The 14,999-nt window shown below is 36.9% G+C and overlaps 1 protein-coding gene across 1 annotated transcript; it reads right to left on the reverse strand.

The window, feature by feature from the left end:
- Positions 1–691: 691 nt before the first annotated feature.
- LOC149020246 (cystathionine gamma-synthase 1, chloroplastic-like) lies at positions 692–7,798 on the reverse strand. The gene is made up of 11 exons (XM_089148355.1): positions 7,189–7,798; positions 6,138–6,241; positions 5,796–5,869; positions 5,528–5,696; positions 5,254–5,313; positions 4,963–5,166; positions 4,668–4,754; positions 4,395–4,502; positions 1,583–1,678; positions 1,334–1,452; positions 692–1,117 (listed from the first exon to the last, which is right to left on the reverse strand). Exons 1-11 carry the CDS (start codon positions 7,685–7,687, stop codon positions 994–996), a joined length of 1,644 nt encoding a protein of 547 aa, XP_089004481.1. The 5' UTR covers positions 7,688–7,798; the 3' UTR covers positions 692–993.
- Positions 7,799–14,999: the final 7,201 nt, after the last annotated feature.

A 14,999-nucleotide genomic window follows, 5' to 3' on the forward strand; every position in this document is an offset into this window, starting at 1 on the left:
AGAGGTGGGGTGGAAAAAAAATGGGTGGAAAAATTCTAGAAAAAAGTATAGATTTTTTACTTTTCCCTTAAATTCTAAAATGATAGATTATTTGGTTGTTTGGGTGGCAAAGTGAGAGACAAGTTTTCTTTTGAATCAAAGAAACTTGTTTGGTGATGTGACAACTCAACTTTCACACCTCAAGCCATTTTTAAACCTTACATATTTTGGAAGACTTTGTGGGAAAGTTGGAAAAAGTAAAAGTAAGACCCACTACTATCACTTTTTCACAAAATCGCTTTATTTCTCCCTCCTCCCACTACATATGGGACCCACAAACAAACGCAGCCTAGAAGAACTAGGATTCTATTTTTCCTTAGGTAGCCCGCCACCTATAGGGAATTCTTTAGTATGTTTTTCAATCTTAGGACTTCCTTAAAATTCCGTAGTGAAATATTTTCCTGCCTAAAGCTTCAAAAATGGCAGCAAGCGGTAGGTTGGGTTAGTCTCCAGCCGCCTGGTTCAAAAGTCAAGTTCTTATCAATTTTGCCTAGGGAGATTCTGTAGCCAAAAATGAAAAGCACACAACGTTTAAACATACGTTTTAAATGATAAAAGAGTGATTTTTTTAATCCAAAATTTTTGAAAAAAAAAAAGCATTTTGACCTAACTGAAGGAAAGAAATAAATTTCAAAAGCATGCATCAGATTCCAAAACATAAACTAATAGACCTAACAAACCTTTCTTCTTTCTTCCTTTTTTACATAGACAAAAACGAGCATGAACCAAATGACATGTGAAACTTCTGAAATGAACAATTGATGTTTCAGAATCACTATCTGAAAACACATGCTTCAGTTTTAGCTAGAAGAAAATATCATAACCCTGGCAGGCAATTACATGGAAGAATTCTTATTCTCAGTTTTGACTTGATGACTTGAACCAACGTTACAAAACCACAATAAAATTTAGATGTAGTCCACCAGAACAAATAACGAAAGTTTAACACACAACCTATATGGCCTCCAGAGCATGGAGTATATCATCCTTCAAGTCTTCAAAATCCTCAATTCCAAAGCTGAATCTTATCAGATTCTCCTTGATTCCAACCTTAGCTCTACCAGACTCTTTCAGATCCCTGTTTCAAAGTACATTATAATAGTTCAATGGCTAAGCATATAAAGTGAAACTATTATTTCTGTAAGATGGAAGGTACCCAGTAGAAACTTTAGGAAATTGTAAGGGCAAATAACATAGCCAATATTTCAACCAGATGTCCAGTGAGAGCAAACTATTCAAAAAAAAAATTGTATATAATGCAAGACTTTATATGAAATATAGTAAAAGTTAATACCAGTAGGACATGATTGCAGGCATATCTACAATGCTCTCACAGCCACCGAAGGATGGGGCGTTATAAGGTATATTTAAACTGTCAATGAATTTCTTAGTGGTCATCAAGTCTCCGTCAACCTGCATCAACAAATAACAAAGGTTTCCCCAAACGATCACCAGAAGGCCCAATCAGTATCCACCAAATTACAAGTGGAAAGATAACAAGAACAAACCTTCCACACAACAGGAATACACCTAACATGCTCACCTCAAAACTGACGACACCACCAAAACCAGTCATTTGTCGCTTGGCAATGTGATGTTCTGGATGACTTGACAAGCCAGGGTAATGGACACGTGCCACCTGCGATTATGCCAGGTCAGCATTCTAGTACAAAATGAAACCAACATGTTATACTAATAATATAAAAAAATAAAAATAAAAATAAAAACCAAAAACAACAGAAATTAGCACGAGGATGCAGACCTCTACATCTCAGCATTTTGCAGTTGCAACCCCATAATGTAATGGAATGAAGATTACGCTATAGAAAGCTCTTTTAATTTTATGTGGGGTTTTAACTATTACCTATTACAATGTTGTTTCGTGCATACAAGTTTCATCAACCAGAAAAAAGGAATGTATACAGATCTCACAAAAAGAGTTAAAGAGTCCCAGCAAATAAATATACTAGATCACTGATAATTTTATCTTATTAAAGATGACACTCTGCTAAAATCAAACATAAAATAAATTTTGATTTTCAACTATGAATTGCTATTGCATGATCTATTCCTGATAATGTAAATATAGATATGTGGAAAGTTGCGGGACTGCAACCTCACATGCAAGACATTCTAATGGGCAACCTTGGCCCCACTTCACAGAGAAGTTTACCCACCCAAACGTGGATCAACCTCATATAAGATGCAAAAATCTATAGCAGAACGTCACAAGAATCTAGAGTAGAAGTCAGTTAACAAAGATACTAGCTGATCAAGTATCTGAAAAATCAAATATAAAAGTCAATAAAAACAGAGAAGCAGATCAGAAGTAAGATGGTATGATACTACAGTTGATCTGGTTCTAAGAAATATAACAGAAGCCGTCTTCAAAGAAGGAACAATGCCTGAAAGTGATAAAAGAAGACGTAATTCATAAAGAACCAAATGTCCAACCCCACCACCCACCACCCAAAAAAAAAAAAAAAAAGATGAGATCTGACCTGTGCTCAGATAACTGATAGAAGAGTGAGATGAAGAAAAGAAGAAGGCATATAAATAAGGTAACACCCCAGATTCTCAGATTGCAATTACTGAGCCATAGCATGTTTGAATAGAACCCAAAAAAAAGGGGAGGGGGTGGGTGTCAGTCCTAATTACAAGAGGAGAGGCACATAACTGTAATTTCATAAAGCAAAAAAAAATCAAAGAACAGAAATATGTTGAGTATCCAATTCTAATTACATAGTATGAAGCTTAGTTAAAACAGATCAATAAAACCAGTAAATTGATTCAGAAAACCTTTACCAACCCCCCCAAAAAAAAAAAAAAAAAGAAGAGAATTCTTAAAACTGAAAACAGAATCCAAGTTTAAGCAATAAAGGCCAAAACAGGAAATGTAAAATAATTTCAGATCTTCATATCATAACCATACCAAAACAATCAACTTTATGGTTAGGACTGCGGAAAATTAGGTCAAGACATGGAATGAATCCAACAGTTGGAATGCTGTAAACAGACTTCATGTAAGAACAGCCTTGCATATGAAATTTCAACTAGAACAGGAATTCAGTTATTTGAGATAGTGGACTTGTTAATGATGAATGATGATGGAAGAGGAACAACTAGAAATAGACACCTGACCCTCACACCACAAGGTGGTTCAGTTCGATTGAACGCCAATTTAAACATTGATCACATCCCACACAAGGGGTTTCTTGATCAAACACAAAAGATTAATAGATAAAAGAAAATAGATGGCATTTCATCAATTATAATTTGTGTACAAGCTGGCCTCCAGTACAAACTTAAATAGAATACACGAAAGTAGACACCTACACTAAAAAGGAGAGGCCCAACCCCAATTATTGCCGGATAATGTAGCCTAAAGAGACTAGAAAACTGATTTAATTAAGGAAAATAACTGAAAACAGGTGGACTTCTAGATCAGCCTGACAAAAAACACTAACACCAATTAGAAAAAGAAATAAATAAAGACAATAATTAATTGATCATGTATGCCTAACCTCTACCCATACTATAGGCATGGTTCAAGAACTCAAACTTGGGGTCCAACCCGCTACCCTAGACATCCAAGTAGGGGCAGATCATATCTAAATCTACATAATAAATGATATACCAGTACCAGAAGAACATTAAGGGCAGAGGAAATAATAATCCTGACTGATGTCGCACAAGTTAGTTACCAAAATGGAAAGGGGAAGAGCAATATTTGTTAAATATTCCAGGCCCAAACGAGACTAACATGTTGTCATGGTTTTCTTCCCCCCTCCCCCCTTCTTCTCAACGAGTATATGCCATGATTTGTGTTTACATTATAATTTCTAGTTACTTACATTTAGGCTACATTACTGAGACTTCAAAATTCCATCATCAAATCAAAGATTAAAAAGATTAAAACAGGCGAAAACAAATTTCATATCAAGCCTTTCAATGCTTCTCAGTTTGGGTAACAAGGTCCCTATACGCAGAAGACTATTCAAAGGTTGTTGGGAGTCTTGGGACCATCTCCAATATGTTTCAACTTACATTGGCCTAAGCTCAAAGATTTTCAGAGCCATGAGCCATCTCATTTATGTTTTCAACTTTGACCTCCGGAAACCCAAGCTCTACAATGAAACAGAAACAGCCTTTCCATGCCTAGAGCTCCCAGATATCCATTATATGTAGCACAAGTTATCCTTCTATATGGTCTTTCACTATATCTATCAACCACCCCAACTCCTTCATGCACTCCATTGTATAAATTGATAAAATTATCGCTGTTATTGACCCACAGAGAAACTAGTCAATCAAACGAGAAAAAGGTAAAAAGATTTACAGAATTTCTTAAATACCTTAGGATGCGCCTCTAAAATCTCGGCCATCCTCAACGCTGTCGAATTGTGTTGCTGTACACGAAGATGCAATGTCTTCATGCCTCGGATAAGGAGATATGCGGCATTCTAAAAGAAGGGATGGAAAAAGAAAAAAAGAAGTCATATTACTTTGCATGACAACCAAACCATAATTTCCAAATTGATCACATGTATTTGAAGATATTAATAAGATGAATTTAAAAACTATACCACTCACAAACCACAAGAGGGCTACCAATGTGAATAACTTACCGGGTTTAGAGCACCACCAAAAATATGATGAATCTTACGAATCTCAGAAATTATTTTTTCAGAACCACTAACATAACCTGCAAGAACCTGTATAGAAATCATATCAGCAAATCAGCAAATTGATTAAATGGACATCCACCTCACAATTGTATATCAAGTTATAGTACTGTTGTTTTCCCATGCATCAGACATTGCAAGAAAACTGTTCAAGATATTTTTACTGCATTTTACCAGACCTCAATGGCAATTATTTTTTAAATAGGTAAATCTAGAAAAAGTTACGAGCAAAACTCACATCATTATGACCTCCAATGTACTTTGTTGCAGAGTGCAGAACAATGTCTGCACCAAGAGCAAGAGCCTTCTGGTTAATAGGTGTGGCAAAAGTTCCATCCACACAGACCAGTGCACCGTGGCTATGGCAGAGCTTTGAAACAAACTCAATGTCAACACATCGCAGGAATGGATTGGTTGGAGATTCTGTGAAGAAAAGAGTAACCTGCAAAATGGAGAAAAGTTTGATGAAGTCATACGGGTATCTTATCTTTTAAATAAAGCAGACAAAACACCATTATTCACCACTGACATCATGCTTTTCAAGTGTAGTTTTCAGGGACTCCATATCAGCAGGGTCAATAACGGTAACCTGCAAAATTAAGAACGAGAAATAAAAACTAAGAGACTCTGTTCAGAAATAATAAAAGAACTGATTTTAGTTTATAATGTGACAAATTGTGGACGATATCTACTAAAACCAGCAAACAGTTTAGAATAAAATACTTAAATATGCATACACAGAATCATATCAGTAAAAGATTGAACAAAACTAAGCAAACAAAGGTCATATGAGATATATATACCGTGATTCCCATTTTGGGGAGCATGGTTTCAATGAATATTCTTGTCTTCCTGTAACAATCTGTGGTTGTTATGATGTGACCACCAGCTGGAACCAATGCGAACAGCATAATTATACTCGCACACATTCCTGATGCCATCAGTTGAGTTGATTCAGCCCCCTCAAGAGCACTGTTCCATTGAAAACACGAAAACCTCATTACTCATGCAAATACTAACATCCAATATCACAAATGACAGTACAAATACATACTAAGAGGCAGCACAAACCTGAGCTTTTCCTCAGCGACCACTGTAGTTGGATTTCCATAGCGCCCATACTCAAAACTCTTATGACGTCCCTCCTGTCAGAAGATCAGAATGCATAAGGCTCAAAGAATTGTTGACAGAGTAGTCACTAGAAATAGTGCCTTAGAAGGATGGCCACGGTAGTTATCACCCCTAGTATCCGCTCATAAGTGATAAAATACTTACTATACTACAGGTGGTCACTTCCTCAAAAATATAAACCAGTGCAGAAAACTAAATAATAATAGTATAAGAGGGAGCACAAGAACATTTATGACAGTTGGATCATGCCCAGTTTCTCTAGAATGCACTTGTCTTACACACCTTGAAATCAATAAGCTGATCAGAGTTCTGAAAGAAGTAAGCAGAAGTATTGACAACAGGGGTGGTGATTGCATCAGTAGCTATACCGCGCCCTAATCTTTCACCTGAACAAATCAATGGGGAAAAATATTATGGCTAAACCATATATATTATGCCTTTAGAACATAAAGCGATAGTCCATAAAATAAAACACTCAGCAGAATTTGGTTTCAGAATTTATTCTGGAGAAATCCCATAGCAGATGTCTCTTTTTGGGTGTAAGCACAGTATGTGTTATTTTGGCAGGTTCTTTGATTCTCCTCCGTTAGTAAAATTTCACTCCCTGAACATGTATTAGTTGTTCATAAAACAATTGAAAACAGACCATTTAAAGATGCCATTAAAGATCACAATAGTGATACACCATCTTCTAGAGTGCGCGGTCCAGAAGCTGATGGAGACCCATCAGATAACAAATGAAACCCCAAGCAGCTGAATTATGGGACATCCATTAACGAAGAAGGCAAGGATTGAAGTCCAGAGTGGATCTTCCAAGCTGTGAGCAAAAGTACAGAAACTGGTACAGTTGGATTTGCTCTCACTCTTAATTTATAAAGATTTCAACTTTCTGACAAATCCACCATTACTAGGAACCATTCCACCCATTGAAGATTGGCCAGGTTTACAAACATCGTATTGGGCATCCAACACAGATATCTGAAACCATCCTTTCTCGAATCCCGATTGAACCTGATTAAGCGAGTGGATCACCATGGCAGGAAGACCCTTCCTTTAACACACAACCTCTCCTCTTGCCACTCAACTCAAGAAATGACGGTGTTTGTTTCTAATGTATGCGCGAAAAGTACTGAAAAATAAATGGTTAGAGACTGCGAAAGTCTTGATCTGCCGAAGAAGACACAGTAGCACCTTCAAATGGATATATTCCTAGTAGATAGAAAACAACGAAATACAAAATCCAGAAATGGAACAAAAGCTACCAATTAAATAGACGAGTTTGTCACTCTGTCACTTGTGGGTGAGAGATTTGGAAAGAGAATAAAAGGCGTACCGGCATGAATGGCAAGGCTCCCATCGGAGCGCAAAAATGAGGCCCTTAAAGCGGCCGAACCCTTAAACTGTACATTAGTGTTAGTGCTATCAGAACATTCACCATCGACCACAACCGGAGCACCATTGACGACGTTGAAATCGTCAAGAGGAGCAGCAGTAGTGGGATTGACGGCGGTTGCGGAAGCAGGTACAGCAGAAGATGGGTTGTTCGACCAAGAAGCCGCAACGACTTGGGCCACGCCAATGTTGCTGCAATTCCTCCGTGCTTTATTGCTGAGCTGGCGAACAAAGTTGGGAGGAAACCTCAGGATAAGCGAAGGCAAACCAGAGCCATAAAAGGGAGAGGAAGGCGATGTTCCACGGTGAAAAGGAAGAGAGCGAGCCTTGCCGGAAGAGAAAGAAGGTATCTCAGGGCGAAGATTGCCGGAGAAATGGGGATCTGGGCGGCAATCAAAAGAACAAGAAGGAAGAACCCTAGCGCAACTGGAGACGGCCATGATTATACTAATCAAATCCACACCCTAACAGCAGAAGGAATACGGATGATCAGCGCTTTTAAATGGTTTTTGTCCAACTCGGATCTCGGAGAAACGCCGAAAAAGCGCGGGGTTTGTTGGTTCAATAGTTTTTTACATTTTTTATTTATTTATGAAGGTGGGTTGGTAATTTGGACCTGGAGATTTGACTCGATCAGTTTTATTAACCTAACCACAGTTAGCATCATCCACACTCGTGGCCGCGTGGGTGGGGAGGGGAAGGGGCCGAGGAGAAGATCCGACGGGGAGAAGATCCTGCGGTTAGGAGGGAGGGACAAAAAAAAGGAAAACAAATATTTTACTCACCAACCCTCGTGTCGTGATCATCTCTTCCCATTCCCCGACAGCTTTCCGACTACAAAAATAGTGGGGTCTACAGGTGGTAAAAAACACTTGTTAAGCAAAAAATAAAATTCAAAATTTCATTTGTGAGCCTCACTGTGTTTTTGTAATTAGGAAGACGTTTGTGCTCTTCGTCCATCCCGAATCAAGGGTAGGTGAGTAAGGTATTTGTTTTCCTCTTCTTGTAAATAAAAATAATATAAATATAAATATTATTTTAAAAATCTAAAATCACTAATATGTAGTCAAGATAAAAATAAAATAAAATGAAGAAATCTTTTCAAAACACTCCACACTCCAATAATATATCAAATTAGTAGAGCCATTGTAAAATATTTCTTAAAGTCACACAATGGTACTTAGAAGATTCCATAATTCTTATTTTGCCTTTAATCTCTTGTGAGTTTGTAAATGTTGCCGTTGATAATTTTTTCCTTCGTATCAAATATAAAATAACACACTTAAGAATATATGTATTATTTTCTCTAACTAATTAACCGAATTAAAAGAAATATTGTCAATTTGACATAAGTTTATATTAAATTATCTCCAAGTGTGGCCTGGCAAGTGCAAACGCGTAACGCGTGGCAATCAATTTTATTATTTTTATTTTTCTTGGGAGTGGGTGTTGCCGTGTTGGTTTCAAAAGTAAACTCGTGGCACCATTTTTCATGAGGGCCAGATTTATTTATTTATTTTTAAATGAAAAAGAAAATTGTTCTGATGAATGTTTCAAAAAGCTTATGTTAATGGAATGGAGCATAGAGGACAAAACGAAGATGGCAAATAAATGCATTTGTTTCTGTTTCAATTTTTTAAGTACAGTTCATGTTATTTACTGGCCTCCACCATGCCTAAGTCGATGATCCCAACATGATCAATGCATCAAAAGTTAAAAGTAAGAAAACTGTACCTCTCACTCTACTACTTCACTTAGATTGTCTGTTAGGGCACGCAAGAGTCCGAGATCAATGGAACTCTTTGTCTCCATTATTGATATTATTTCCTGAATGATGATATTCTTGAGGGGTCCTCCCTCCATATATGAAATTGGAAAGAGAAGAGACGTTTTGTCGAATCATGGGCCACATGGCACATGATGCTGCATTTTGAGCATTAAAGTGAAAGACGGTGACATGGCCAAAGCCTTCTTGTTGCAGAACTCTCATTTTTTTTTTTTTTTTTTTTTAAACAGTACTTCATTCGGAAATAAAAAAAAATACAAACACAACTGCATGAGTACACAAAGTTCGAAACAAACCAAGGAGTGAAAAAAGACCAAACTGTCATACATGCAATAGACAGGGTCAGCCAGGATAAGGATTGGGTCAAGCCCAAAATAGATCACGTTCACAAAATCCTTAGAACAAACACACCACACCCACATAAGGAAACAAATATACAACACCCACAGAGGGGGACAAACAAACAACATCCACAGAGGGGGACATACAGTACGCTGAGACCCTCCTCGCCTTGATCAACCAGGAGGCTTAGGGGAGGACCTTCTAACGATTGTAACTTTTGATATAATTTTTTTCAATTACCTTAATATAATATAATATATATCTTCTGTTTCAAAATAAAAGAAACCCTATCTATCATCTCTTGAAGCTTTTCCACCACTCATTCATCTTATCATGAACGGTTAAAAATTCTCAGATCACATCATCGCCAGACTAATTATTAATTGAAGACAGACTAAGTTTTCTTGTCATTGCAGTTTCTCAACAGACTCAATAATGGAGCTTCCTCGATCATCCACTAGCATATCGGAAAAAGGGGAATGAATGAATGAATCTATAGCACCCCACCCAAAAAAGAGAAGAAAAAAAGTCATTACCAGATCTGGACATGTTCATAATGGAGGTGAGCCTCACTCACCATTATTTGAGGCAAGGGAGACAACAATTTCAATTCATACCACAATCGATGGGACCTTTAAAAAATCTTCATTTCAAATGGTTAATGATTTCTTATACCAAAAAAGAATAGTTAATGACTTGTATTTTTCTTATTTGGTAGATGAGAAATAAAATGATTTTGTTAAAAATTTCCTATTTCAAAAAAATAAAATGATTTTCCACGCAACAAATTTGGGAACTCACCTTAACCAATATTTTGATCAAACTATTAGAGTATCATTGGATTTTGTTTAAAATTTCCTATTTCAAAAAAATAAAATGATTTTTCACTCAACAAATTTGGGAAACTCAAGTACATAGTTGTAGTTATATTCATTTATTTTTGTATATCATAATAATAAATCACATACTAATAATTAAACATAAAACATCTTTTAGAGTTATATAAATATACAAGCAATGTATGTTAGGTCTGGGCTACCTACTTAGGGTATGAAACCATTTTTATACGTTTCATTACATAGCGAACAATTTCACATCACATAAACTTGATCTAAATACGACCAGAGATTTTATGTGGTAATCCATAATTTCGAAAAAGGCAACACTATCCAATTGTGGCTCCAAATAAACTCCCCAAACATTCCATCTACCTTTTTTTTTTTTGGTTTGCCAAACCCGGTTTATGAACCTGTGGTGGGTGAGTTTTCCAGCGATAATTTTTTGCATCCACAAGGATTCAATACCGGAACCTTGCTTAAGCGAACCAAATTGCTTACCACTTGAACCAACCCGTTGGTTAAAGCTCTACCTTTAAACATTGACAAAATAGACTTATATCATGAATTTTCATACCAGATTTCAATGTGCTCATGTGCTTGCTAGACTAATTCGATTCCCCCATGACGTCCCCAGCTAATCTTCACGGATTCATTCGCGAAAAAATTCTTACCAAACTTTTATTCCCTGTTTTGACAGAGACATTGAAGTGCCAAACCTTTCTTGTAGTCCATAGACTAACTTTGTATACATTGAATGAGGGTTTTTTACTTTTTCCTGTCCGCTCCGTTCGCTCCGTTGACTACTTCCTACTTTTCGGTTTAAAACCGAAACTATTTAAACTTTTGTCCTTTTAGTTACAAGTCACAACCTGTCCTGGAAATCAGTTGAGGATGCAGACAGATAACACTGAATCACATCTGATGTCTCTGAAGAACAAATAAATCACTGAAGTTGGATGTTCAAAATATGGCAGCTATCCTATCACTTTCTTTTTAAATTCATGCAAGTACCCAAGCTTTTTTCCCCTTTGATTATGTTGGCAATGCATAAGGAAACCCATTAAATTGAGATTCCAATACCAAACCAGATGCCTGCTGTACTACCAGGAAAATATTCTAGCTATTATATATTGTTGTTTAAATCTATAAATTTCACATTTTCAGCAATAATTCTGTCAAAGTCACAGTTTGAGCAGTTCAGGGGATCTCACCCATTAAGATGGTTTGCATGTTTGAGCACACAGCAACAGAGCTAGATTAAATTTATCAAAACAAAAAAATTATCTGAACAGAGACGCTACGATTAAGACATGAGGATCACGGGCAGGGCCAGCATACAGAAAAGAAATGAATGATCTAAATAAGCCTTTTTGTAGACAAAATCAAGTGATCAGACCTAAGGAGAGCAAGCTCCAAAGGTTATTCTTAGGGGAAACAAAGACCTTTGAAGTAGTTCAGAGATTAGATAAGGCCGTGACTATGCTTTGCGAACACTTCTTGTACCCTGGACTACCCGTGTTGACATGGTAATACATGGGTCTGATGAAACACAGACATGCAGTGCAATTGGGCACTCAAACATGTCTCTAGAGAATAAGGTTTAAACCCCTCCCCCACTTAATTGACGTTTAAACTACCATTTTGTAAAATAATCTCCAACCAGAAAACTCTAGTAAGAGAATGGTAAGGAACGATCGCAGACAGGGAAAAAAGCCAGAATTCAGAGATATATAAGAGCACCCAGTATTGCAGTCAAGTGGTTTATTCTACTGGTGGCCTGGTGGGACAGAATCAAGAGCCTGAATTGACATTGATAACAGATTAGGTAGTTCAACAAAGGAGTCCTACTGCAACAGGATTTCAGATATCAATGATCTAAATTTTGCAGAATTAAGAATAGAACTTCAGAAAATGGACTAAGAGAGTAACAGAACTTCAATTCTCATGATTTAACAAACTCAGAACCAGGGTATGAGAACTTGGTGAGATCTCGCCTCTTTGAAGGCTCAAGACAAGACTCTAGTCGAGTCTTACGAAATACCTAATCTCGACTGGGATCTCGGTCCAACCACGCTTTTAAGTCCCACAACACAAGTGCTTCCCATCTCACCAACAGCTTCCCAAGTTCATTTTTTGCCAGATTGTCACCTTCTGTTGCTGACAGCTTTCCTAGGCCACAATAGCTATTCATGGGCCCAAGCCAAAACTGCAAAGAAAATCCCAAGGCCCAAAGTGATATAACACCTCTACAAACCTCGTGTGCTTTGGGGGAAGGTTTTTGGCAACAGAATGTGAAGCATGAGCCATATTCAACACTTTTCTCTTTTTTTTGTTCAAAGGGGCTTTATTAAGCCAGGGGTGGGATATTAATATGCCTCAGCATATTCAACACTTCTGTTATGAACTTATGATTTATATTGAACTGATGATGGTTCTATTATTTTATTCTCAAGAGTCGAAAATGTGATATTCTATTGTACTTGTATGGATGGAATTCTATTGGTATTTAAATTACTTGATGTATCTTATCACTTGTTTTCATTTATAAGTCATAATGGTTCTATATTTCATGTTCTATAATCTTGAATGTTCATTCCAGCAGCATTTCAGTTTCAAACTTAGGCGAGTTAGAACTCACACTTAGGGTTGTTTTCTCACAAATCTAAGGCCACTTGTATATTTAGAAGGCCTAAAATAGGCCAAATACCAAATTTAACACAACCTGAGCCTTAAAACCCCCCGAGATGGGCCTCAAGTTCACTCAAGTAGGACTGGGGGAAAATTCTCAAGGGTGAGATTGCCCTCAAGAGCGAGATCTTGAACCTTGCTCAGAAAAATACTATGAGATATACATGTTAAGGGTCAATAGGAACTCAATTCTGAATTTTTACAAACTCAAAAGAGTTAATGAGCTAGGTATTACCATCTTTTAAAGGTATAATTGGTATGCACTAAGTTAGGATACCATCGTGATATGTTTACTTAAGTCATGTCCTTACTTGTAATTCATAAAAAAATGGTCTACAAATAGTAAATATGATGCGGATATATCAGCTAAGATGATATACATATTGTCTAACCTAGACTCATTTAGTACTAGACTGACAGGAGACCAATAAGGAGCCAGTTCTTCCAGGATCTTGTATGACCCAGCCAATTAAATAGGCCAAAAAGGGGCTCAATTAATGGTTAAGTTAGGGGCAATAATGGGGATTATGTCAAGTTGATGTATGGTAGAACATGGCTGAATGTTTCACTTCCTAGTAGAAATAGAAATGGAAGGGTATCGGGGAAATTTCAAAAAATGGGCTAGCAGGATGGGTGTAAAATTGGATTGAGTCTGTCACAGGTTTAGCAAAAAACATCCAATAAAATTTAGTGGTTTTTGAAGGTTAGAATTGGTTGGGTGGAATTCCTAAGAAGAAACACCTTGTGCATGTTATTCTAAATGTAGTTTTATGTTATCAAAACAGCAGCTTTTTTTGAACTTGAATAAAACAGAATGTGTGGATGTTAGACCATGAAACTCTTGGGCAGCAATGAGGATCGAATGAAGGGGATGAAGAATGGAGGCTTTGGATAGATTTTGGATGAATTCCAATGGTGTAATAGGTCCGGAGGTGGATACCTATGAAGGAGGATTTTTCAAAAACTAAAATGTAAAGAGGAGAAACTGAGGGATGGATTAGGTCAGATCTCCTCTCACCGAGCATCAGCCTCCCAAACAGCAACTTGTATGGCAGATCTTCTCAGAGGATTATCTCACAATCAAATCATAACAAGTATTCAAACATCTAGCACCAACAATCCTCCTCAACTTTGAACCACCAGGGAAACCATGGTTGAATGTCCAACACCAAGCGCAACACTCTCTCCCAGAGAAGAAGGAAGCAACCAGGTAACAACCATAATAAATGAATTTTTCACTCTTCAATATCACACATTCAACAGCAACGGTAGTAAGCTCCATTATGCCATGGATATGCAACCAAAATAATTTTGCAGAAGATAAGTAACAAACATGGAAGTAATTCCTCAATGTTTCATACATTTTACAGTTGAGAATAACTTATAATCTTGAGTAGTTAACTACAAAAATAACAGAACATCAATACAGAGAATAATATACTCGACAAATAAACCCTCAACGAAAGAACATTTCAACCCTTCATAAACTGGTGAAAACAAGAAACTGTACACATAAACATTCAAAAGCAAAGGATCCACAGACCAACTCATCAGTTTATAAAAGAATTTTACAGCATTTATTTACATCAAACAAGATCCAAGGCAACATTTAAAAACCAAGGATCCGCAGAGCAACTTACCATACCAACTAAAACCTCAAATTTAAGTGATTTTCACCATAGACATATTCTTTCCTTTTACATTTCAAGCATAACCACACCTTTTATATAATAATCACTTTGTCGGCAATTCCACCCTCAACCATCAAGGTATTATGGCACAACCGTATAAGAAAACATTCTCAGATATACCTCTTGAAAATTGGTCTTCACTAAAGAAAAGACTACAAAGGGATGAAAAGAGAATAAACCATAAAGAGGTGAAAAACCAAACCCTTTCTGCCCCTTCTTACCTGCTCGTAACAACTTTAAACAAGGAAGTTCTAAAGCAGTTCTTTTACCCATTAAAATTATGAAAGGGTTTTGATTGTTACCAGATACTTGGTAAAACGCCTGACACTGTTTACATTTCCTTCCCTAGTGATCGCCAAAATACCCGGAAACAACAAAGCAATTAACTTAACCAGGATTGGACAGA

Source organism: Hakea prostrata, chromosome 3, assembly GCF_041222555.1.
Source record: "Hakea prostrata isolate BN-2017 chromosome 3, UWA_Hpros_2, whole genome shotgun sequence".
Taxonomy (NCBI): Eukaryota; Viridiplantae; Streptophyta; class Magnoliopsida; order Proteales; family Proteaceae; genus Hakea; species Hakea prostrata.

What these genes read in the sequence shown, in the direction of transcription:
- LOC149020246 (XM_089148355.1), bottom strand. Translation starts at nt 7,687, where the DNA reads ATGGCCGTCTCCAGTTGCGCTAGGGTTCTTCCTTCTTGTTCTTTTGAT. An exon ending in CTACACTTGAAAAGCATGAT is followed by an intron (nt 5,167 to 5,253) that starts GTCAGTGGTGAA and finishes TCCATTTTGCAG; the next exon opens with GTTACTCTTTTCTTCACAGA. An exon ending in CCTGCAATCATGTCCTACTG is followed by an intron (nt 1,118 to 1,333) that starts GTATTAACTTTT and finishes ACTTTGAAACAG; the next exon opens with GGATCTGAAAGAGTCTGGTA.